The sequence below is a fragment of the Lemur catta genome, chromosome 17 (genome assembly GCF_020740605.2).
Source record: "Lemur catta isolate mLemCat1 chromosome 17, mLemCat1.pri, whole genome shotgun sequence".
NCBI classification, from domain to species: Eukaryota; Metazoa; Chordata; class Mammalia; order Primates; family Lemuridae; genus Lemur; species Lemur catta.
The window spans coordinates 23830581-23855106 of record NC_059144.1 but is presented as its reverse complement, the minus strand read 5'-3'; the positions used below and the strand labels follow the sequence as shown (position 1 = coordinate 23855106).

The following is a 24526-nucleotide window of genomic DNA, read 5'->3' as shown; positions in this document are numbered from 1 at the left end:
TTCCTTCCCTTGCACATTCAAACAGATGATACAAGCCTATGGAGTCTTTCCTCTTGCTGTCTGTCAAGTTCATCTTCTCTTGGTTGGTCTATCAGCCTCAGTTTAGGCCCTTGAAATCCAAATCCTCTGGATTATTGCAGTGGTTGCCAGCCCACAGCAACCAGAGGGATCTTTCTGAAATGTAAATCTAATCATGTTCCTGTCCTGCTTAGAATCTTTCAATGGCTTTCCACTGACCCTGGGATAAAGTCCAGCAGCTCCTTAACAAGACACTCAAGTGTGTTCTTGAATTTCTCTCTTACGCTTTTATCTTTCCTTCATCCTTCTCTCTCTCTCTCTCTTTTTTTTTTTTGAGACAGAGTCTCACTCTGTTGCCCAGGCTAGAGTGCCATGGCGTCAGCCTAGCTCACAGCAACCTCAGACTCCTGGGCTCAAGCAAACCTCCTGCCTCAGCCTGCCGAGTAGCTGGGACTACAGGCATGCGCCACCATGCCCGGCTAATTTTTCTGTATACATTTTTATCTGTCCATATAATTTCTTTCTATTTTTAGTAGAGACAAGGTCTTGCTCTTGTGCAGGCTGGTCTCGAACTCCTGAGCTCAAACGATCCACCCGCCTCGGCCTCCCAGAGGCCTAGGATTACAGGTGTGAGCCACCGCACCCAGCCTCATCCTTCTCTTTATTCTCTCATGCCTCTCTGTTCCTCCTGCTTGGAATATGTCCTTCCTGGCTATCTCTTGATATCCTTAAAATGTGCAGTAACTCCAAAGGTTAGGTTCCCCATCTCCAGGCTCCCACAGTGCTCCGTGCCTTTCCTCTGTCATCATATCACATTGTCCATCTATCTCGCTGCTGGTCTGTGAGCTCCTTGGGACTATTATCATTTTTGTCCGTAGTTCCTTAGCAAAGTGTCATGAGCAAGGTGTAATTCCTGGTATAGTAGAAGGAACATGGGTTTGGGTTGTTCGAGGAATTTGTCCATTTCATCTAAGTTGTCAGATTATTGGCATGAAGTTATTCATAATCTTTCCTTTTTATCCTTTTAGTATCTGTGAAATCCATAGTGACATTTCTGATACTGGTAATCTTTTTTTCCTAATCAGTTTGGCTAGAAATTCAATTTTATTGATCTTCTCAAAGAGCCAGGGTTTTATTTCACTGGACTTCTCTTTTGTTGCTTTCTGTTTTATTGATTTTTCACTTTGATCTTTATTCCCTTTTTCTACTTATTTTGGATTTCATTTGCTCTCTTTTTTATAGCTTCTTAAGGTAGAAGCTGAAGTCGATTTGAGATCTTTCTTCTTTTCTAGTATAGGTATTTATTTCCCCTAAGTCTTTGGTCCTCAACACCCAGGCCGTGGACAGGTACCAGTCTGTGGCCTGTTAGGAATCGGGCCACATCACCACCTGTGTGGCCACACAGCAGGAGGTGAGCAGCCACATAGCAGGAGGTGAGCGGCAGTGAGTGGCTGGCAAGTGAGCAAAGCCTCTATTGCTCCCCATGGCTTGCATCACCGCCTGAGCTCTGCCCCTGCCCTTGCTCCATCCGTGGAAAAATTATCTTCCACGAAACCAGTCCCTGGTGCCAAAAAGGTTGGGGACTGCTGCACTAAGGCACATTAGTGGCATCCCACAAATTTTGAAATGTTGTGTTTTCATTTTCATTTAGTTCAAGATACTTTCTGATTTCCCATTTCATTTCTTCTTTGACCTATGGTTTAATTAGAAGTATATGATTTAGTTTCCAAATGTTTGTGGATTTTCCAGGGATCTTCTGTTTATGATTTCCAATTTAATTCCATTGAGGTCAATGAACATACTTTTTATGGCTTGAATCCTTTTAAATTTGTTGAGACTTGTATTATGGCCCAGAATATGGTCCATCTTGGTTAATGTTCCCTGTGTACATGAACAGAATGAGTATTTTTCTGTTGATGGTAGAATCTTCTACAGATGTCAGTTAGGTCAGGTTTGTTGATTGTGCTGTTCAAAGCTTCTGTGTCCTTACTGATTTTCTGTCTAGTCATTCTATCATTTGTTGATAGAGAGAGGGGTATTGAAATCTTTAATTGTGGATTTGTCTATTTCTCTTTGTAGTTCTTTCCATTTTCACTTCATGTATTTTATTAAAACTCTGTTGTTAAAGTATATAAATGTTTACAATTGTTATAGCCTATTGATAAATTGACCCCTTTATTGTTATGAAATGACTTTTATCCCTGGTAATATTCTTTGCTTTATAATCTACTTTGATCTATTAATTAATACAGCCACTCTAGCTTTCTTTTGATTAGTGTAATCATGGTATATTTTCCGTTCTTTTACTTTAAGCTTATTTGTGTTTATATTTGAGGTGTATTTCTCGTAGGCAGTATGTAGTTGAATCTTTAATCCAATTGAACAATCTCTGCCTTTTAATTGAGGTGTTTAGAAAGTTACATTTAATGTGATTATTGATATGGTTAGATATAAATCTCTTATCTTTTTTTTTTTTTTTTGAGACAGAGTCTCACTCTGTTGCCCGGGCTAGAGTGAGTGCCGTGGCATCAGCCTAGCTCACAGCAACCTCAAACTCCTGGGCTTAAGCGATCCTACTGCCTCAGCCTCCTGAGTAGCTGGGACTACAGGCATGTGCCACCATGCCCGGCTAATTTTTTTCTGTATATATATTTCAGTTGGCCAGATAATTTCTTTCTATTTTTTAGTAGAGACGGGGTCTCGCTCTTGCTGAGGCTGGTCTCAAACTCTTGACCTCAAGCGATCCACCCGCCTCGGCCTCCCAGAGTGCTAGGATTACAGGCGTGAGCCACCGCGCCCGGCCTATAAATCTCTTATCTTGCTCTTTTTTCTATTTGTTTCACGTGTTCCTCACATTTTTTTTTCCTTTTTTTTTTTTTTTTTTGAGACCAAGTCGTGCTCTGTTACCCAGGCTAGAGTGCAGTGGCATCATTATCACTCACTGCAACCTCAGACTCTTGGGATCAAGTGATCCTCCTGCCTCAGCCTCCTCAGTAGCTGCGACTACAGGTGTGTACCACCACATCTGGCTAATTTTTCTATTTTTTGTAGAGACAGGATCTTGGCTATGTTGCTCAGAATGGTCTTAAACTCTTGGCCTGAGGCAATCCTCTGCACTGGCCTCCCAAAGTGCTGGGATTACAGACGTGAGCCACTGTGCCCAGCCAGTGGATTACTTTTCATTCCATGTATATCCTTTGAGGCTCTAACACTCATTACTACCTCATGCATAGTATGCCTTACAATATATTATATGTACCTTACAATAGTATACTCTTGGCCTATGTGTAATTGTTGTCATGTTTTACTTTTACATATGTTATAAACCCCACACTACATTATTATTTTTGTTTAAAGAGATTTAAATAAATAAAAGGGCTAATTTCTTTATTCATGTATTTATCCTTTATGGTGCTCCTCATACCTGTGTGTAGATTTAGATTTTCATCAGATTCATTTCCGTTCTGCCTGAATGATTTCTTTTAAAATATTTTGTAGTGCATGTCTGCTGGTTATGAATTCTTTTAGCTTTTCTGTGTCTGACAAAGTCTTTATTTTGCCTTTATTTTTGAAAGATTTCACTGGGTTTAGAATTCCAGGTTAATAGTTTTTTTGTTTTCTATTGGTACTTTAAAAATATTGCTTCACTGCCTTCTTTCTAGCGTTGTTTTCTATGAAAAATCTCCGTCATTCTTATCCTTGTTTCTCTGTATGTAGTGTGTATTTTTTCTTTTGGCTGCTTTTAAGATTTTCTTTTTAGCACTTGTTGAGCAATTTTATTAATGATGTACTTTGGTGTATGTAGTTTTCTTCGTGTTTCTTGTGCTCAGGAACCTGTTGAGCTTCTTGGATCTGTGGGTTTATAGTTTTTATCAGATTGGAAACTTTTTGGACGTTATTTCTTGAAATATTTTTTCACCTACCCCTTTCCTCTGGGGATTCATAATTACATGTATGTAGGGTGCTTTAAGTTATCCCACAACTCACCGATGCTCTGATCCTTTTTAAAATTCTTTTTTCGGTGTTTCATTTGAGATAGTTTCTGTTGCTATGTATTCAAATGTACAAGTCTTTTCTTCTTTAATAATCTAAGCTGCTGCTAATTCCATCTAATAATTTTAATCTCTAGAAGCTCAATTTGGGTTTTTTAAAAAAAATATCTTCCACATATCTCATGTATATCTTTGGCTATTTTGTTTTTGTTTTTGTTTTTTGTTTTTTGTTTGTTTGTTTGTTTTTGAGACAGAGTCTCGCTCTGTTGCCCAGGCTAGAGTGAGTGCCGTGGCGTCAGCCTAGCTCACAGCAACCTCAAACTCCTGGGCTTAAGTGATCCTACTGCCTCAGCCTCCCGAGTAGCTGGGACTTACAGGCATGTGCCACCATGCCCGGCTAATTTTTTCTCTACATATTTTTAGTTGGCCAGATAATTTCTTTCTATTTTTAGTAGAGACAAGGTCTCACTCTTGCTCGGGCTGGTCTCGAACTCCTGACCTTGAGTGATCCACCCACCTCGGCCTCCCAGAGTGCTAGGATTATAGGTGTGAGTCACCACGGCTGGCCTATTTTGTTTTGTTTTATTTTATTTATTTACTTTTTTTTTTTAGAGACCGGGTCTCGTTCTATTGCTCAGGCTGAAGTGTATTGGCACGATCACAGCTCACTACGGCCTTGAACTCCTGGACTCAAGGGATTCTCTCCACTTCAGCCTCCCAAATAGCTGGGACTACAGGCATGCATCACCACACCCAGTTAATTTTTTAAAGTTTTTGTAGAGATGGGGTCTTGCTGTGTTGTCCAGGCTAGTCTTGAACTCCTGGCCTCAACCAGTCCTCCCATCTTGGCCTCCCAAAGTGCTGGGATTATAGACATGAGCCATTGTGCCTGGCCTCTCCTTAAATTTTTGAACATATAGAATCTCGTTATAACTATTTTAATGTCTTTGCTAATTCTGACATCTGTGTTAGTTTTGAGTTACTGGCAATTTGTTAATTTTTCTCTACATTGTAGGTATAATTTACCCATTTCTTTGGATGCCTGGTAATTTTTTATTGGATGTCAAATGTACATTTACCTTGTTGGATACTGGATGTTTCTGTATTCCTATAAATATTCTTTACTTTTGTTTTGGGTATGATTTCGTTTGTAACAGTTGTCCTTTTGGGTCCTTTGGTCTAAGTTGTTAGGCAGTGTTTATCTAGTGTAGGGCTAGTTATCCCCTAATTTTGAGACAAGACCCCTCTGAAGAACTGTGAATTAGGAGGTTTTCCAATCTGGTGGAGGAACAGGCACTGTAACTGGCTCTGTGTGAGCACTTAGTACTATTCTCTGTCATGCTTTTGAGTGGTTCTTTCCCTGGTCTTAGATAGCTTCTTCACATGTGTGTGCTGACCAACATTCTGCTAAATACTTGAGGGGACCCTCTGCAGCTCTCCAGGCTTCTCTCTCTGTAGCTCTCACCTCTGGTACTGTCTTGTGAACTCCTCAGCTTTGGTCCCCTCAGACTCTCATCTCAGCTCGATCTCAACAGTTCAGGAAGTCTGCTGGGCCTCTGCCTGGATTTTTCCTCCCTGCACCTTGGTTAGGAAACTCTCAGAGCAATGAACTGAGGATGATCATAGGGTTCACCTTGTTTATTTCCTAGCTCTTAGGGATCATTGTCCTTTTTTGCCTGATGTCTAGTGTCTCAAAAAACATTTCATTTATCTTTGGTGAGGGGTAAAATCTGGTCTCTACCATCTATCTTAGCAAGAAGCAGAAGAAGGATTATGGATTTGAATCCTGGCTCTGCCAATTGGTTATTGATAAGCTTTGAGAGTTTAGCAAGTTACTTAATCTCTCCATGGCTCAAATCTCCTCATCTCTAAAATGGGCTGATAAGACTAATTCTTTATTTTCAAAATGAAAGAACAAAATACAAGGCTCCGAACGAGTGTTAGGTTAGTATGTGAGAAAAGAAGAATCCAGGATCAAGGTTTAAGCTCCAACCATTAGGAATTGAGAAGAGAGGAAAAGGTCCCAGAAAAAAGCTCAAGGAGAAGTGGCTATGGGGGCAGGAGATCCAGCTAGGGCCGTGGTCCCCCACCCCCAGGCTGAGGACCAGTGCAGGTCACACAGCAGGAGGTCAGCTGCTGCAAGCAAGCAAGGCTTCCTCTGTGTTTACAGCATTCCCCATTGTTTGCATCGCGCCCCATTGTTTGCATCACCGCCTTAGCTCTGCCTCCTGTCAGATCATCGGCAGCATTAGATTCTCATAGGAGCGTGAACCCTACTGTAAACTGCTCATGTGAGGGATATAGGTTGTGCGCTCCTTTTGAGAATCTACTGCCTGATGATGTGAGGTGGAGCTGAGGCGGTGATGCTAGCGCTGGGGAGTGGCTGAAAAATTATCTTCCATGAAACTGGTCCCTGGTGCCAAAAAGATTAGGGACTGCTAAGCTAGGGGTATCCCCAGGGCTGGTGGGGGAGAGGAATTTCAGAGAGAGGAGGGCAGCAGTGCCAAAACTTGGGAAGAGGAGGAGGGTGAGGGCATCCGGGTTCACATTCTAACTACAGTTACCTCAGCTTCCTGAGTGACATGTGTGGCAAACATTGGATCTAAGTACTAATTTCTCTCTGCCCAGCTGGAGCAGCAGGGTTCAGAGGCTAGAGGGAGTCTCTGATCTTTCTGACGCAGTTTGTGAAACCAGTTAAAATAGGAGAGACTGTTCATTTCATTGGACGGGAAGAACTTGATTATGTGAAATACTTGGGAAATGGAGTATATAGATATTACATTTTCAGGATCACACAGGGTCAACCAGAAAAAGCCTTTTGTGTTTGTTTCAATCCAGTTACTGGAAATCTCAGAACTATAAGGGTTAATATATTGTTGGAGCTGGAGAAAGACAGAGAGAGAACATCTAATCCACCCTTCCCATATCTTTTGATGAAGAGTCTGAGGCCCTAAAAGTGACGGGCCTTGCTCAGTGACATAATTTAGTCATGGCAGAGTTGGAACTGGAAGCCAAATCCAGGATCACAGAACCTGCGTTGCAGGTTCCGTCTAGACACAAGTCTCTCTCCTGGCGTCGTGGAAGGAGCATTATCTCTGTTCAGGAGACCTGGCTTGGATTTCTTGTCCATTACCTCTAGCTTTCTGACCTTGAGCAAGTTGTTGAACCGTTGTGACTTTAGTTGCCTATCTTTAAATTGGGCATAACCTTAACTGCCTGTACCAGTAACTCCTAGCAGTTTCCTCCAGATCTAAGATTAATGTCAAGTGGTAGGTACAGTGGCTCTCGCCTGTAATCCTAGCACTCTGGGAGGCCAAGGCAGGAGGATTGCTTCAACTCAAGAGTTCAAGACCAGCCTGAGCAAGAGTAACACCCCATCTCTACTATTATTAAAATAGAAAATTTAGCCGGGCTTCGTGGCACACGGGTGTAGTCCCAGCTACTCAGAAGGCTGAGGCAGGAGGATCACTTGAACCCAGGAATTTGAGGTTGCAGTGATCTATGATGACGCCACTGCACTCTACCTGGGGTGACAGAGTGACACTCTGTCTCAAAAAAAAAAAAAAAAAAGATACAGGTGGCCATTATGGGGTGAGAGGACAGAGGGCACTGACAGATAAAGAAATGACAGGGTCAAGTTGGGCATTAAGGAGTGCCTCCTCCCTTCTCCCTATCTCAGTGCCGTTAGTGGCACGGAGATGTGGATTCCACTCTTGAGAAGCTTATAGTTAAGGGGAGACACGGGACAGGTATGAGGAAGACATTTATTCTTTAAAACACAGGAGAAAACTCCCTGCAAACTCCTCGGGTATGTAGAATCATCAGCCTAAGTGTGGGGGAAGATAAAATGGTTGGATTTTATCACATGTCCTTTTAACTGATTTGAAATCCACTAGAAAAAAATTTTTTTCTAGTCAGAGGCTTTTACTGCCTAGCCTCATGGATTACCAGTTAATAGAGAGTTTCTGAGCCGACTGGGCTGCCCCCTGGATGCCCTCTGTGCCAGACTGCAGCTTATGGAATCCGGGGGTGGGGAAGGCACTGGAGGCTCTCAAATCCCCAGGCTCAGGCAGAAGCAGGCCCAGGACACTGCCTGGTGCAGGGTGGGTGTTCCTCCCATGTTCCTCACCCATGGAGAAAGAACATGCTCTTTGCAGGTAGCATCCCGGCTTTGATCCAGGCCTGTCACTACCTAACTATATGACTTGGATAGGTGATAAACTCTCTTTGAGCCTCAATATCCTGATCTTTTGAGTGAGATAATAACAGTACCTACCCCATAGGGTTGTTGGGAAGAGCCAGTGAGCATGTAAAGCACCAATCATGGTGCCTGGCACCCAGGAAGCCCTTCGTAAATGTTAGCTGCTGTTATATATTTTTACCATATACTCCTTCTTAGAGGAACACACTGGGCTAGGAGATGGGACAGGAAGATTCAGAGATTCCCAGAGAGAATGTTGGACACAGGCAAGGAAAGAGAGGCAAAGGGAGAAAGAAACAGGCAAGATGGGGCTGGGTGCGGTGGCTCACGCCTGTAATCCTAGCACTCTGGGAGGCCGAGGCGGGTGGATTGTTTGAGCTCAGGAGTTTGAGACCGGCCTGAGCAAGAGCAAGACCCTGTCTCTACTAAAAATAGAAAGAAATGATCTGACCAACTAAAAAATCTATATAGAAAAAATTAGCCGGGCATGGTGGTGCATGCCTGTAGTCCCAGCTACTCGGGAGGCTGAGGCAGTAGGATCGCTTAAGCCCAGGAGTCTGAGGTTGCTGTGAGCTAGGCTGACGCCACAGCACTCACTCTAGCCCGGGCAACAGAGTGAGACTCTGTCTCAAAAAAAAAAAAAAAAGAAAAAAGAAACAGGCAAGATGGAGAGAATGCTCACATTCACTGAGTGTTTTCATAGAGATTATCTTTCTTATCCGTCCTTGGGGGTAGTAGTACCACCCCCTTTTTGCGTCTGACAGAACACATTCAGAGATATGAAATAACTTACTTATGCTTATCTGGAGTCAGGGCTGGAATTCTGACCTGGTCTTCTGGCACTAAGCCTCACATTGTTTTCTCTGTGCCCCAGTGCTGGTGGGCATCAGCCAAGGACAGAGATTGATGGATGCTGGCACTGGCCAAACGATGAAGTGGTTTTAAATTGGTTTTCTCAAGCTGTGTTTTGCAGATGTTGGTGTGTGTATGTATTGTTGTTTTTTTGTTTTGTTTTCTTTTTTTTTCTTGTGGGCCGGTGGGGTGTTGGTGTTCTCTTTCTATTAAAGTAGACTCTGAGAAGTCTTGGAGTTAACAATACCAGTGACCAACATTTACTGAGCACTTACTGCATGTCAGGCCCTGTGCCTTACACCCATACCTCACTTTAATCCTCATAATAACCCTATGAGGTGGGTATTATTATTATTATTATTATCATTATGAAGATCAGTAAGGTTAATTTGCTTAGGGTTACTTGATGGTGGAGCTAAAACTCTTAAGTTGGACAATATCGGATTCCCTAAATGACCATTGTAACTAAATGTGACCCAGCATCTCCTAAGCTTGTTTAGCTATGGAGGTGTTTTATCATGCCTTTTACAGAACATACTTTGTATGTGCTGTTTAAATGATTTTGGAGCAGTTTGATATTCTGTTATGTTGTTGATTATGGGGCTTATTTCTTTCATCTTTGTCCCTGTTAAACAGATAAGGGGCTCCTTTCTTTCTCTCTAGAATTTTCCCTTGCAGTGAGTACTGTACTCCCTGTGTGTTTGCTGATGAAGTCAGCAGGGTTTCAGACTCTGATTTCCTGGTCATATATAAGTACTTATTTTACCATCTCTAAATGGAATGCATTAGCTCCAGGCCATGGAGAGCAAATTAGAGGAATAGGGAGATACATCACAGAGAAGCAGGCTGCTCTGAAAAAGCTTTCTGCACCTCTAGCCTGAGCTCTTTAGCTGTGTGGAATAAATACAGCAAGGTCAGGAACAACATTCCAAGGCTTTTGTAGGATGAGGCCCTCTGTCCTGCAGGTGAGTCTGAGACACTGAGCAATGATGGACATGAAACAGCCTCTGTCTGGATTTCCAAGGTGCATTTGGGTTTCTGAGAACTTGCTGTAGGTCCTGTAGGTCCATGCTGTCCTAGCCACCCTTACACAGGATAGAGAAATGATAGCCCATCCCTGCCCTGTCTTCTGAAACTGCATGCAGTGTCAACAGCACTCATTTGGGGAAGGGACTCTCAAACCAGCCAGATTAGCACCTCTTTTCCATTCTTTTCTCTTTTTCTTCTAAATGGGGATCCAGGAGAGCAAATCTGGTAACTTTCTGGTTCTTTCATCTGTCGGCATGAGCTTTTCAATGGAATTTGCAGAGGGCAGAGTTTGGAAATTGGATGAAAGGGCGTTAGGCAGACTGTTTTCCTTGTGACGGGGGAACTGCTGGTTTATTTATAGCAACTTAATTTGGAGATAACAGACTTGAGATGGTGGAAAGAGCCCTGGGCTGGGACCCTGGGTTCTAGTCCTGATTCTTCCTCTGACTCGGTGTGGGGTCCTGGCAAGCTGTGCCACCTTTTATGGGCATCATTTTTCTCAGTTATCTAATGGGAGGGATTGGACTTCAGCATCTCTGAGAGTCTTTTGAGCCCCCTCTGGCTCGTGATGCCAAGAGTGTAACTCTTACTTGGGCAAGGTATGGTGGAATCTCTGATGCCATGTGGTGCAAGGATGGTTACTAATAATCATTCCTACAGGAGGAGGATGGGTTTCTTTGACATTGGTGGTTAACTGTGTTATTTTGACTTTGGGTCTTTTCTTGCCACACACACAGGGCAGATGACATGCCCCTGCCCCTTCCTCTGTCCAGCAACTAGTGACTAGTGACTTGAGGGCCACATGTGCTTCTCCTGGCTATGAGAATAACCTGGACATCTGAGATTTATTCACGGGCAAAATGAGCAGGGAATGATTGCTGGGGCAGGCAAAGCAGGGTTGCCTCAGCATCACTCGGCTGCCTGCCTGCCAGTAGCCCTGCAGGGACCAGGCTGCTGAGGGTTCTTCAGAATGCTCACGTAGGCTGGAGTCCTGGTGTTGCATTTGTGTGTAAGTGTCCTCTGGAGAGTGTTTGTGTTTGCTGTGTCGTTTGTGCTGAGAGCGGGAAAGCAGAGGCACTCTTCTTCCCTCCAGTGCTGTGCCTTCTGCCAGAGGACTGCAGCTGTAGACTCTTGGGTCTTTGAAAGGACTGTAGACGTTCATTTACTGAGAGAGTATTATTGGGCTCTCCTTCCCCCCATGTCCGAATCTCTCGATATTAGTAATGAGTATGTGGTTATGACTTCTTGGCATCTGTTTGCCGTGGGCTGTTTGCCCCTGTACTAAACACCCCCAGATCTGGGGCAGGCAAACTTGCCCTCCTTAAAAACTTTTCAAAGAGAATTCAAGTTTGTCTAGGAGAAAGAAACATCGTATCCAGTTGTATTGAACTAGTGGCTTCTCTGAAAGTGATTTCTGTAGTCTAACAGTTGACTTGCAGAGAGAGTTTTCAGTCCTGGGTGAACGTCTTTTCAACTGGTTTCTCTGCTTCTTAGGGTATCTCTTCTGTATCTTTCCTCTAAATAGCTGTTTGGAAGGTCTAATGAAGCAAATGTCTAGAGACCAATGTTTATTTCAACATGGTTGGAGTTGTTTTTGCTTCAGCTTTCAGAGCCAATAAAGCTGGTTATTAGATTCTGTAATTGCTGCTGTAATTACTCTCTTGGAACCGGCAAAGGCGTAATTAAATATGGAGATTCCAAGGACTATTTTTTTCTATCTAAAAGCAACCTCTCAAACTTATTTTAGCCTGGATTAGATTTCAATTATTAAAGCCATTGTGTTATAAATGACACTGGCAGTTGTTTGGTAGAAAAGGGATTACTTTGGACTCCTCATTTTTAAATATTTGATTTAGATAAACAGCTCTTCTTTAATCTAGTATTTGCTTTTTTAATCAAACCATCAGGAATTTGGAGAAGTTAAAACAAGACATTAAGAGACAGTATGTATTTTTTTGTTTGTTTGTTTTTTGAGACAGAGTCTCACTCTGTTGCCCAGGCTAGAATGAGTGCCGTGGCATCAGCCTAGCTCACAGCAACCTCAAACTCCTGGGCTCAAGCGATCCTTCTGCCTCAGCCTCCCGAGTAGCTGGGACTACAGGCATGCGCCACCATGCCCGGCTAATTTTTTCTATATATATATTTAGCTGTCCATATAATTTCTTTCTATTTTTAGTAGAGACAGGGTCTCGCTCTTGCTCAGGCTGGGACAGTATGTATTTATATAAACATTGGGCTTGGCCCTTTACACTTTGGCTACATATAGAAGCAAATTTCTGTTGTCAGAAATAAGGGTAAGATAGAGGAAGTTTTACTTTGAGGGTAACAGAATTCAGGAAGAATGCCGTTTTACTTATGAAGCCCTCTGGTTCCTCTAAGCCTTTAGTTTGCCCTAAGTTATAGCTCACCACTGTGCCACATGTTTGTAAGATACTGGAGATGGTTCAAGTGCTGTGAATATTTATGTCTACACATGTTCCTGCAACCTGGATGCCGACTCCATGTCTATTTTCAAGGTTATTTTACTCATGAAGCATGTTTGGGGGCTTCTGAGGGGAAAATTAATCATGTAGCCTTTCTCTTTGGAGTTCTAGTTGAGAAATACACACAGAAGTTAGATCTGGGTACAAAAAGAAATCAACAGACCCTGCTAGACACCATCCAGGAGAGTTCACTGCATGGAGGGGAAGAGGCTGCAGAACCGTGCTGGTAGGAGGGAGAGACCTGAGGGGTGAGGCTGTTTGCTTAGCACACTTTTCCCTGGTCTCAGAGAAGGCGCACGTCACAGCAGGGTGCTTGCTAGAAGTTCCTGTTCTATGGGCCAGGAGGAATGCAGATGTTATCGTTTCTCCTCTGAGTCAGAGATGCACAAGAGATAAAATATGAGTGCATCCTACATGAAGAACCCTGCATAGAATATATGAAAACCTTATAAAACAGATGAAATTAGAGATTCAATTTGATATAGATTAAGCACTTACTGTGTACCAGTCATCCTGCTAGATGTTGGTCTGCAAAGAGAATTATATGAGCATTATTTCATTCATGTGGGGAAGGGTGTCTCTTGCTTACCTCCCTGGTATATTTGGGTATTTGCTTCCAGATCATTTTTTGCTTAGGGGATTTTAAAAGCGGAGGTGATGGCCAGAGAAATTTAGAAGTGGCATACAAGGAGTCACTGTCAATTGAAAATGTATTAGATGTTCTCTGAGAGTTCTCAAAAAAAATAAATGTGTTAGAGAAAAAGATAAAGCAGTTCTAAATCTATGATGTTAATAGGGAAATAACTTTATTTTAAAACTAAGAATATAGCTGTATAAAATCAGTTTCATAAACATTTTATCAAGCTCTTGCTATCCTCAGGACACTGGAAAGCAAGGCAGCTCTGCCGTCTCAGTGTTGTTCTTGAGAGCTGTCTCAGAGGCACTTGCTATCATTCTGATGGGGAAGAGTGGGGCGCTGGGGGGTTATGCAGACCACTGGTTGAGCCCCTCCTTCCCCAGATGCCTTTCTGATCCCCAGTCCCTTTGTTCAGGTGGGATCTGGGATTTGGGATCTCTGATCTCTGCCCTGTGAGTGGGTGCTGGAGAAGTAAATGAAATTAGGAGGTGGATGGGACTGTCCCCTTGTTCGGTTACCATGCAGAAGGTTCTCAAAAGGCCTCGGTGAATCTTGGGTAGTGGGGAGGTCTGGAGGAGACCTGGAAAAGGGGTACCTGTGGGACATTGGCCTCTGGCATGAGGAGGCTTAAGAATGGTGATGAGGGTGTGTCTGGGTAGCTTTTTTGGAAAAGCAACACGGCACCAAGTCACAGGAAGCAGGTCAGCAGCCCCAGGCCCTGGGGGCACTTACAGGACTCTCCCAGGGCATCTTCCCTCTGACATTTTTGTCTATGGCAAAGGTGGTTGGTTATGTAGAGCTTCCCTGACCCAACCCAGCCATTCCTTGTATCTGAGTCAGTGCTGAGCCTCCGTCCTGGCTTTGATGCTCATTGTAGGAAAGCAAAAAAAAAAAAAAGGCTTCCCTCCACCCTTCTATGTTCTTTGGCTGGGCTATGAATTATTTTGATGTAAGACCAGTTAACGGGAGAAAAACCATATTTAGTTACATACCTACTCATGGAAGTCCCACAAAATATGAGGCTTGAGGAAGGGTCAGATGATTGAAGCTTATATAGCAACCTGAGCTACAGAAAGGAATAGGGGCTTAGAGCTTCTGGGGGTGGTGGCAACACTAAATTATGGCACAAGTTATGGGGGCATGAAGGGAGGAATTGTATAGTGAGTAAAAGCTGTGTTTTTATGGAGATTAAAAGTCAGGTAAGGCCGGGTGTGGTGGCTCATGCCTGTAATCCTAGCACATTGGGAGGCCTAGATGGGAGGATTGCTCGAGCTTAGGAGTTCAAGACCAGCCTGAGCAAGAGCGAGACCTCGTCTCTACTAAAAATAGAAAAAATTAGCTGTGTGTGGTGGCGTGCACCTGTAGTCCCAGCTACTCAGGAGGCTGAGGCAGGAGGGTAGCTTGAGCCCAGGAGTTTGAGGTTGCTGTAAGCTAGGCTGAAACCACGGCACTCTAGCCCAGGCAGCAGAGTGAGACTCTGTCTCGGGGGGGGGGGGGGGGGGGGGGGGGGGGGGGGGGGGGGGGGGGAAGTCAGGTAATTCAAGTTGTCTGGAGCAGCCACCTTCCTGATACAGATACTTTTACTAATCTAGATTTCCTTTATAGATATGAATTTCTTTTTAAAAGAACAGCTTTTTGGAACTACTCCTGTGTCTGCAGTTTCTTAGAATAACCAGTGTTACCAAACCAAATTGGGGTTCACTCACTGGCACAGTAAAGCCAGACACTGAAGCCGAGAGTTGCAGCAGGAGAAACAGGCTTATTTGCAGGGTGCCATGTAAGGAGAACGGGCAGCTAACCTTGAAACCTGAGCCCACCTACTAGCTGGGCTTTTTAAAGGCAGATGCACATTTCAGGTAGGCAGAATTGCAAATCAAGATGTGGAGGTTATGTATTGGCCTGGCCCAAAAAGGCGGGATATCCTGAAGTTGGGGGGGGGAATCGGTGGATTCAGAGATTCTTGGATTGGTGGAAAGGAGTGTTAAGATGGCTGTAGAGGGCCCCTCAGGGGAAAATTTAGAACTAAGATTGGCAGTCAGAGTTCAGTTCCTCAGTTTCCTCCTTATCTGCATTTTCCATCTGGTGGGCGTTTCTGAAAAACTGTAGCATATATGTTAAGATAGGGTCATTTAGTTTCTATAGGGAACCAAAACACTTTAGGAGGTCATTGTTTTCTTCAGGTTGCCCATTCACTTTTCAAGGCTAGCCAGGCACCCTGGAACTTCCCTTAAAGGAACTCAAGATTTTCCTTTATTTCCATGCTTGAGGGGCCTGGCAGGCCCTTAAGAGGGGTCCCTGCTCTGTGTCACCAGCTCACACTATGCCAAAGAAGTATATTTGGGGGTGGCATATTCTAGTCCTACAGTCATATTAATATTTTAGGGTAATGTGTCTTGAGCCCCCACACCATCTAAGATGTGTGCTAAAAATACTATTCGGAGTATCTGAAAAGAGGGGAATTGAGACAGTAAGGGAATTGAGACAGTAAGGGGAAGGAAGTCTGTGTTTTGAGTAGGGAGATGTGGTTTTGGCCCCACCTCTGCCCCAAATGCACCTTGGTTAAATTGCTTACCTTGACTGGACCTTAAAATGAGATGATCTCTTACAGCCTTAACATGCTGAGAGGCTAAGACAGATGATGTCATCGGCCTGCCAAATAGTCAGGCTCATGTCCGACTCATGTCCATGGCAGTGAGTTCTTTTAATTTAGTTGTGTTTTCTACTGTCAATCTAAAAATAATCAAAAGGGTCAGAATCTAGTTTAAAGAGAGTTTATTCAAGTGCAAAGTTGAGGACAGGCCACCTTGGAAGCACAGATTCTAAAGAATGGAAATCAGTGTTCTAAAGTGTAGAACTTTGAGATCACTTAAAATAGACAAAGGTTAGTAACAGAATTTCAACATCTTTCTGTATAAGGCTTAATGCATTAGTTGAGGTGGTCTTGTTCTTTCAGGAAAGATATACTTAACATTCCACACTGAAGAATGTAGAAGATGTAGCAGTCTTGGGGTCTTTTGCATCATCTGGTCTGAGTTAGGTACAGGACAATAAAGGAGGCAGTTATCTATAACAAAGATCAGTGATTGGAAGGGGAGAGGTCTTGTCTCTGTCCGATCTCGTGGTCATTTACAGAATAAGAACAATAAGGAAGAGAGTTAAGCTATAATCTAAGAAGCAGAATTGCAAACATGTTGTATAAATAACTAAGTCAGGGCTTAACTGCCCCCTTGGCATAATAAATTTAGAGGGTCCTGAAACTTTATTTTCTTTTACACTGTGATAGAGACACAAGCTATAGTAACCATTTTTAGGCATGGGGCTTTTTGCTTTTGAATAAATGTCCAGTAGGAAATCACTGGGTCGGAGGGCCCAGAACATCATTATGGCTTTTGCTGTTTGTTGCCATGTTACTTTTCAGGAGCATTATAACAATTTACAGAGTTGTTAGCTTTGCATGAAATAGCATTTTAACCCAAACTGATCTAGTATTTGGTATAGTTATTATTTTTGTAATTTAGTTGGCATAAAATGGCACTTTAAAGTTGCTTTATATAATAATAATTAGAGCAGGCCGGGCACAGTGGCTCATGCCTATAATCCTAGCACTTTGGGAGGTTGCGGTGGGAGGATTGCTTGAGGCCAGGATTTCGAGCCTTCAGGGAGCTATGATCATGCTACTGCACTCCAGTCTGGGTGACAGAATGAGACCCTGTTTCTTAAAACAAAACAAAACAAAGCTACCCCTTTTGGGGGGTGGTGATGTTTACATACTTTAATCTCATTTACTCCTCTCAGTGACTCCAGCAGGGAAGCTAAATAGCTCATCTAAGTCTGTCACCTGAGGTTTGAACCTAAGGTGGTTTGACCTTAAAGTGCATTCTTTCTCTGAGTGCCTGTCCATGTTTATATCTGTGTGTGTGTAGTTACCAGAGTGTGAGTTTTTGCTTGTGTCCTTGTTTATTGGCTGTGTTCTGAGATATGTGAATTTTATATAGTTTTCCTAGTAAATTGTGTGTGCTCTTTGTACAGAAGAGATTATTGACCCTCACTAACCCTCTGCTATAGTGGAAGCCACAGCGGAGGTGTATCCAGTACAAGTGGGGAGAAGACTCAAGTGAACACTAGGACATCACCTTGTGTCTGGGCTCTCTGAAACCCTGTTTTCTCCCCCATGCAGCGGCCCTCCAGGCACTGAAGCGCAAGAAGAGGTATGAGAAGCAGCTGGCACAGATCGATGGCACATTATCAACCATCGAGTTCCAGCGGGAGGCCCTGGAGAACGCCAACACCAACACGGAGGTGCTCAAGAACATGGGCTATGCCGCCAAGGCCATGAAGGCTGCCCACGACAACATGTACGTGTCCACCTGCTGGTGGAGGGCGGCACCTGCGAGGCTGGGCAGTGCTGGCCCTGGAATGCCTCATGCCCGGGCCGTGGCCTTGGGTGGACGGACCCCTTGACTTACCCATTCAAGCACCTGAGTTTGTTTCAATTTGCATTCTTTTTGGGAGCTTCCTCTAAAATAGATTATATGCCCTGCTGCCTTTGGAAGCAGATCTCATGTTACGAAAAAATATTTTCTGAGTAACTCAGGGTTATTGTGACGAGCATAGTTTCAAGCTGGAAAGGTTCCTGGAAGGTCCTCTTGCCCAGGCCTCTGATTATCAAGGTGGGGAAGCCGTGTCCCAGAGAAGAAAGCTGACTTGCCCTGGGTCATATGGGAGCTTGGATAGAACTGGGATTAGAGTCAGCGTCCTTGACTTTTTCCTGATGCTCTCAGGGGCCTTGAAATGGGTGGTGCATCCGAAGGCATTGGATCTGTTCCCACGTCTGCTTTAAACGGAATTTTCTGCCGCCTCCCTTGCCCTCAGGTTATGACGGTTGTTTTGACAATGTTCTTGGCCTGGGCAGTCCTTCCTCTTCTATATGGCTACTTCTCATGAGTAGTGGCCTAAGAAACTAGATATATAAGCTTGTCAAAATTGTAACTAAAGGACAGGGTAACTAGACTCTAAATGAGGACCTCTCCTGTGAACAAAATTCTGCATTTGTTTTATTGCTTAGATTTGGTAGCATATATTTGGGAGTGCTTGAAGCCTTTTTTCCTTCCTCTTGGGTACGCAGCTGTTCTCTAGAACAGGAGTTGGCAAAATGCAGTCTGTGGCCCTGCCATCTGTTTTTGTAAATAAAGTTTTATTGAAATACAGTCATGCCCATTAGTTTGCATATTGTCTGTGGCTGCTTTTGTGCTACAAAGCAGGGTTGAATATTTGCAACAGAGACCTTATAGCCATAAATTCTAAAGTTTTTACTATCTGGCCCTTTACAGAAAAAGTTTGTTGATGCTGTTCTAGAAATGTGAGGTAGCAGGAAAAGTAGCCTTCAGATAAGTGAAGTATTGTCTGAGGTGGATATTCATTGGGCTGAGGAAGTATATGTGTACATACTATATTGCATAATTGTATATTTGCATTGGTGTCAATTGACAGTATATAGAGAACAATTCTGCACTTTTGCCTTTCCTTTTTGGCTAGTAGAGGATCCATAAGTGGATTTGAGTAGATGGGAAGGGCCTGTCAGGTGGCGTGGCTATATTTTATGATTTGTGATTTTATACCCCTACCCCCACACAGAGTTGCCCTTGGGCTTGAAGAAGAGCTATTGGACCAGGAGTTAGAAGTCCTATGGTCTCATCTGACGTGGTTTCTAATTTGCATCTGGGACCTTGACCCTGCCACTTAACTTGGCCTTATTTCCTTAGGGTGTTGGAGTAGGTTATGTCTTAAGGACATTCCCTTGATTCTGTGATTCTCTATTTTAAAGGGTTGGAGGAAGGCAATAATGACAAGTAATTCCTTGCAGGGAATAATTGTAGGGGGCGTGGCTGGGAAGTTGACTGTGTGGAATGGGGTTTCTGCTCCTGCCTTGCAGGCCCTCTTTACACAGACAAATCAATTGATATGACATCTGTCCATTTCGTTAAAGGGACATCGATAAAGTTGATGAGTTAATGCAGGACATTGCTGACCAGCAGGAACTTGCAGAGGAGATTTCAACAGCAATTTCAAAACCTGTAGGGTTTGGAGAAGAGTTTGACGAGGTGAGTGGTTTTGTACAGATCACGTAAACTTCATAAATGACACCCAGGCTGCCCTTTGATGTGCTCTTGAAGGCTCTCAGGCAGGGAGTATTTTGTTTGGAAATCACCAATTCTTACCCCTCCAGAGACTTGGGCATAGTGTTAATCCTCCCTGAATTCTGGATTTTTTTTCCGCCTAGAAACAGGGTCTCACTCTGTCTCCTGGGCTAGAGTGCAGTGGCATCATCATAGCTCACTGCAACCTCAAACTCCTGGGCTCAAGCAATCCTTCTGCCTCAGCCTCCCAAGTAGCTGGGACTACAGGAGTGCATCACCATGCAGCTACTTTTTATATTTTTTTGCACAGATGGGGTCTCACTATGTTGATCAGGCTCAAGCTCTTGGCCTCAAGCACTTCTCCCACCTCAGCTTCCCAAAGTGCTAGGATTATACGTGTGAGCCACTATGCCTGGCCTGAATTCAGGATTTTGAGGAATATTTTCTCTGTTTGGGGGTAGAAGCTTAGGTAGAGTAATAGAGCCTTCATTGGGACCCTTCAGACAATCGGTTTCAACAGTTCACCTTTCTGTGATGGGCCCTGGGCTTGGAACTGGGGTGGCAGAGGTGACCATGCCCTGGAAAAGTTTACAGGGTTTGCCCTCAGACAACTCCAACATGAGGTAAAGGCAAAGCCAAGGAGGGAGCATTTACATTTGACCCCTGAGGGATCTGTCTGAATCTTGGCCACCTACCAATATCTGCTGTAGCAATTTGGAGCCTTGAGTCTCTTTAGGTTTTATAATACAGTACCAGCCCCTGGTAACAGTACTGTATTATGTGCTAGATTTGAGTCTCCTGAAGGTCAGCTCCTCTCCACTGATCTAATCTTTGTGCTTTCTGACCCCCACTGTATAACTAGATAAACAGCCTGCAGCTCTTACCTGTAGCTCTCAGCACCAGGGCTTTCATATTTCAGACTGCAGTTTGATGGACTAATCAAGTTAATTTCAATTCAGGAAACCTTCCTGAGTATACACTCTTTGTGCCCAGCTCTAAGATGAAATAGGAATGAAAAGATATGATCTCCTCTCCCAGATGCTCACAGTCTAGTGCAGGACACCAGATGTATACATCAGTGATGCTCAACAGTATATTACGGGCCGGGCGCAGTGGCTCACGCCTGTAATCCTAGCACTCTGGGAGGCTGAGGCGGGTGGATTGTTTGAGCTCAGGAGTTCGAGACCATCCTGAGCGAGAGCAAGACCCCGTCTCTACTAAAATTAGAAAGAAATTAGCCAAACAACTAAAATATATACAAAAAAAAAATTAGCTGGGTGTGGTGGCGCATGCCTGTAGTCCCAGCTACTCAGGAGGCTGAGGCAGGAGGATCACCTGAGCCCAGAAGTTTGAGGTTGCTGTGAGTTAGGCTGATGCCACGGCACTCTAGCCTGGGCAACAGAGTGAGACTCTGTCTCAAAAAAAAAAAAAAAAAAAACAAAAAACAGTGTATTACGTTCCCTAATAGAAGCTTGTTAGGATGTTTGAGTCACAGAGAGTGGAACCTGGAGTTTATCTCCTCTCTGACCTTCTCCGAAGGGTGTGTGTGTCCACTCAGTGTCAGTAAGAGGCATGGCTGTAGGGGCTGGGGTTCCCAGGGAGGGTGCTCACTCTGTGTTTCCTTTTACCAGGATGAACTCATGGCAGAATTAGAAGAACTAGAACAGGAGGAACTAGACAAGAATCTGCTGGAAATCAGTGGACCCGAAACAGTCCCTCTACCAAATGTTCCCTCTATAGCCCTACCATCAAAACCCGGTGAGTACCTCTTATCTGGAGTCAGGATGCCATGTGGGGGTGATCTTGTGATCTTCTGGTCAGTTGCCTTTGGTTTGGGTCCTGAGTTTGCTTAGGATTGAGAACCAGGTAGGATGGCCACAGAGACAATGTCACCTGCCCTTCACTAGTTTCCCTCTAGAGCAGGGTTTCTTAATTTTGGCACTGTTGACACAGCCAGATAATCCTTTGGGCAGCGGGGTGGGGAGTGGGGGTGGGGTTGTCCTGTGCACTGTGGATGTTTAGCATCTCGCCTGGCCTCTACCCACTAGATGCCAATAGTCACTGCCCCTGAGCTATGGCAGCCAAAAATGTCTCCAGACGTGGTCAGATGTCCCTGGCAGAGGTTGGAGGGATCACTCCTAATTAAGAACCTCTATTCTAGAATGATTTTTTCCTGTGTTACCAAACAAGAGAAAGTTCCAGGCACTATGAGAAGGTGTGAAAGTTTAAGTCCAGGACAGTTCTTGCCCCCGTCCAGTATCCTGTGTTGTGCACACCCGGAAAAGCCCAGGGCCTCAGAGGCAGCCCCTGTGGGAAGGAAATAGCTTTGGCTCTTTCAGAGACCTGGTTCTATAAAAGGTCCATTTCTTTCTTCCTCTTCCTCCTCCCCCTCCCCTCCCATAATATTTCACCCCTAGGTAGAAGTATGCCACACAGAACTTCTAGAAAAAGTGAGGCAGTTGGATATATGGCATGGAGAGAGAGCCCTGGGAACAGTGTGTGACCAGGTTGTAGTCATCCCCCTCTCCTGTATATAGAGAGGAAATGGCCCCTCAAATAGAGTTGGCTGCCTGGAGCGTGTGTGGGCAGAGCTGTCCAGCAGGCCACCTGAAGGTGTGTACAGGTGCTTCAGGTACCTTGAGGAGTGGGGGGTCGGCAAGGATTAGATCTCTTGGGGGTTCTTCCTGCTATCCCCCCACCTTGGATGCTGTGGGACCGAGGCCTCTAGGGAACCCTGATGGATTCTCAGTGTAGACTCCTTGTTTCATCTGGCCCTGCTGGGGCTGGAGAGGAGGTGCTGCAGAAGGTGTACCCGGTTTTCTGTTGCAGTTTTGGGCACTGAGAACCAGTCCCCTGACAGCCTGGAGATGAGGCTGGCCGCAAGGGCAGGCCTGTCAGGACACCACACAGCACAGCCCTAGCTCCCAGCCAGCCCTCCTGAATAACCTTCTCTTTCTTCACACAGCCAAGAAGAAGGAAGAGGAAGACGACGACATGAAGGAATTAGAGAACTGGGCTGGATCCATGTAACTGGGCCAGCGCGGGCTGGGCCCAGACAGACTCTGGTGGCCTGCGCAGTGGGCAGGCGCGTGTGTGTGCGGGGCAGGCAGGACGTGGTGCAGGCAGGTTCCATCGCTCTCCAGTCTCACTCCAAAGCAGTAGGGCCACATTGCTGCTCACTCTCTGCATAGCATGGTCTGCACCCGGTGGGATGGGTGGGGGGAGGGGGGCGGGAGGGGTGGGAGGTGCCTGCTGTTTATAATGTTGAATTTCTGTAAAATAAACTGTATTTGCAAATCCAACATTGAGCTTCTGGACTACGCTAACTCCACTGCTGAATCCTCAATGGAAAGGGTCGACCATTTGCAGTTGAAATGACCTGAAAATGTAGCCTCTGTCCTTTTAAGTCAGTTGACTTGTCGCACATCTCTTTGTATACTTGTATGGTACTGGCAGAAAAGTCGTTTTTTAAAAGCCATAGGCTTTTTCCTTGTCCTTAGCTGTAATGCATCTGATTTTGATTTCTTCGAGAGCTGTATTTCTGTCCATCACCTGTGTACTGGCTCTGTGTCTACCACTCTGGCCCACTCCTCACTCCTACTCCCCTGGTCTTTTGGAGTTTGTAACACTAATTTGAAACGGATGGTGTTCTCTTGAGAGCAAGTGAGATTGTTAGAATTAAGTTCCAGCTATACAGTTTTCTAACATAGCTCTAAGGTCCTTGTTGCTGTTTGTGATAACTGATAGATATCTCATTGAAAACATGCATACATTTATATTCAGATGAAATTATGGTTTGCACTGTCTATTAAATATCTCAATTAATTTTCATACTTTGCTGTTGTGTTCAGTCAATCATTTGCCTCGGGAGCGGACCCTTTCCAGGCCAGCAGTGTGTGCAGTGGAGTCTGTGGAAACACATGGAAGACTTGACCATGACATATGTCAACCATTTGAACCAAAGAGCAGAACCTGTCTTACTAGAAACCTGTTCAGGGTCTCGAGCGGCCCTCACTTTGCTTGGACCCTGTGAACACAGTTCAGAGTGAGTTGGTTCTTGTGCAGCTCCAGGGTCTTCCCTGGGTCTCCTCGGCCAGGGTCCGTGGGCAGTGACTGCAGGAGCCTCCGCCTGTGAGAAACCAGGATGTTCCCAGTGGCAGGGTCCATCGGGTGCATTGAAGAAAACGGCCTTTCCCATGGGCAGGAAGTGCAGGGCAGTGACTGAGAATCTAGGACACAGGGGTCATCTCAGGTCTGCTGTGACTCACCATGTGACTTCCGCCCAGCCCCTTCCACTCTCTCTGCTTTTCTTTCCTCTTGTGTCCCCTTGAGAATCTGATGAACACTGTGGACTCTTCAGAAAAGTAGGTATGTACATGTTCGTCCTTAATTCTGCATACAGATTCACAGTATTAAGGTGACATCTCTGTCCCCCTGTATTTATCCTCAAACTTCTAAAGATTAAAACCAAATGAGTGCGAAATTAGACACTGTCATTGCCCACTGGGTGCCCTGGGGCAAGTTGCCTATCCTCGCTGGGTCTCATTTTCCCATCTAGAAAGCAAGAGGGTGGGACTAGATCATTCCATAGGTCCTGTCTGTGTGAAGTGGCTCATGTCCTGTTCCTCACTCCTCATTGCTCCTCTGCCCAGGGCTGCCACACTTAGCAGTGGGACTTGTTGACAGTGGCTTGAAAATGTATGATTTGTACAGAGTTTGGGTCTGGCTATTTTCAGAAGTTCTTTCCACCCCAAGAAGAACCTAGTAGCAATGCTTGCTGCCAGCTTCCACCTTTTCAGTGGGTGTGGCCCTGGGCATCACCTGGTGCAGGAGATCCGGAGTGGACCTTCTTAAGCTCCTCTCATCAGCTGCCTTGGGGGCTTCATGCCCTTGAGAAGTCTGGGTGAGGGAACTTGCAGGCCCAGAAACTAGGTCCAGGGCAGTGTCGGGGGCTCCTCTGAGAAATAGTTGCTTACTTCTGCTAGATGTGGGCCTTGTGCCAGGGCCCGTGGGAGACTGTGTTCAGCAGTACCCAGCCCCTTTCCTGTTCCCAGGAGGCTCTCAGAGCTGGAGAGAGAAGTTGCCGTATTAGGATCCCTTGGCTACAAGCAACAGAAGATTCAACCAACTGGTATAAGCAATGAAGACATTTCGTTACTCATTCAAAACTTATTCAA

The 24526-nt window shown here is 44.7% G+C and overlaps 1 protein-coding gene across 1 annotated transcript in view; it reads left to right on the top strand.

Annotated features, from left to right (window-relative positions):
* CHMP4B (charged multivesicular body protein 4B) overlaps positions 1-23180 on the top strand; it is a 43497-nt gene extending 20317 nt beyond the window's left edge. The window contains exons 2-5 of the mRNA XM_045528794.1: positions 17390-17567; positions 19199-19313; positions 20981-21107; positions 22315-23180. Of these exons, the coding sequence (XP_045384750.1) occupies positions 17390-17567; positions 19199-19313; positions 20981-21107; positions 22315-22379 (485 nt within the window). The 3' untranslated portion in view covers positions 22380-23180. The remainder of the gene's footprint in view (positions 1-17389; positions 17568-19198; positions 19314-20980; positions 21108-22314) is intronic.
* The last annotated feature ends 1346 nt before the right edge of the window (positions 23181-24526 follow it).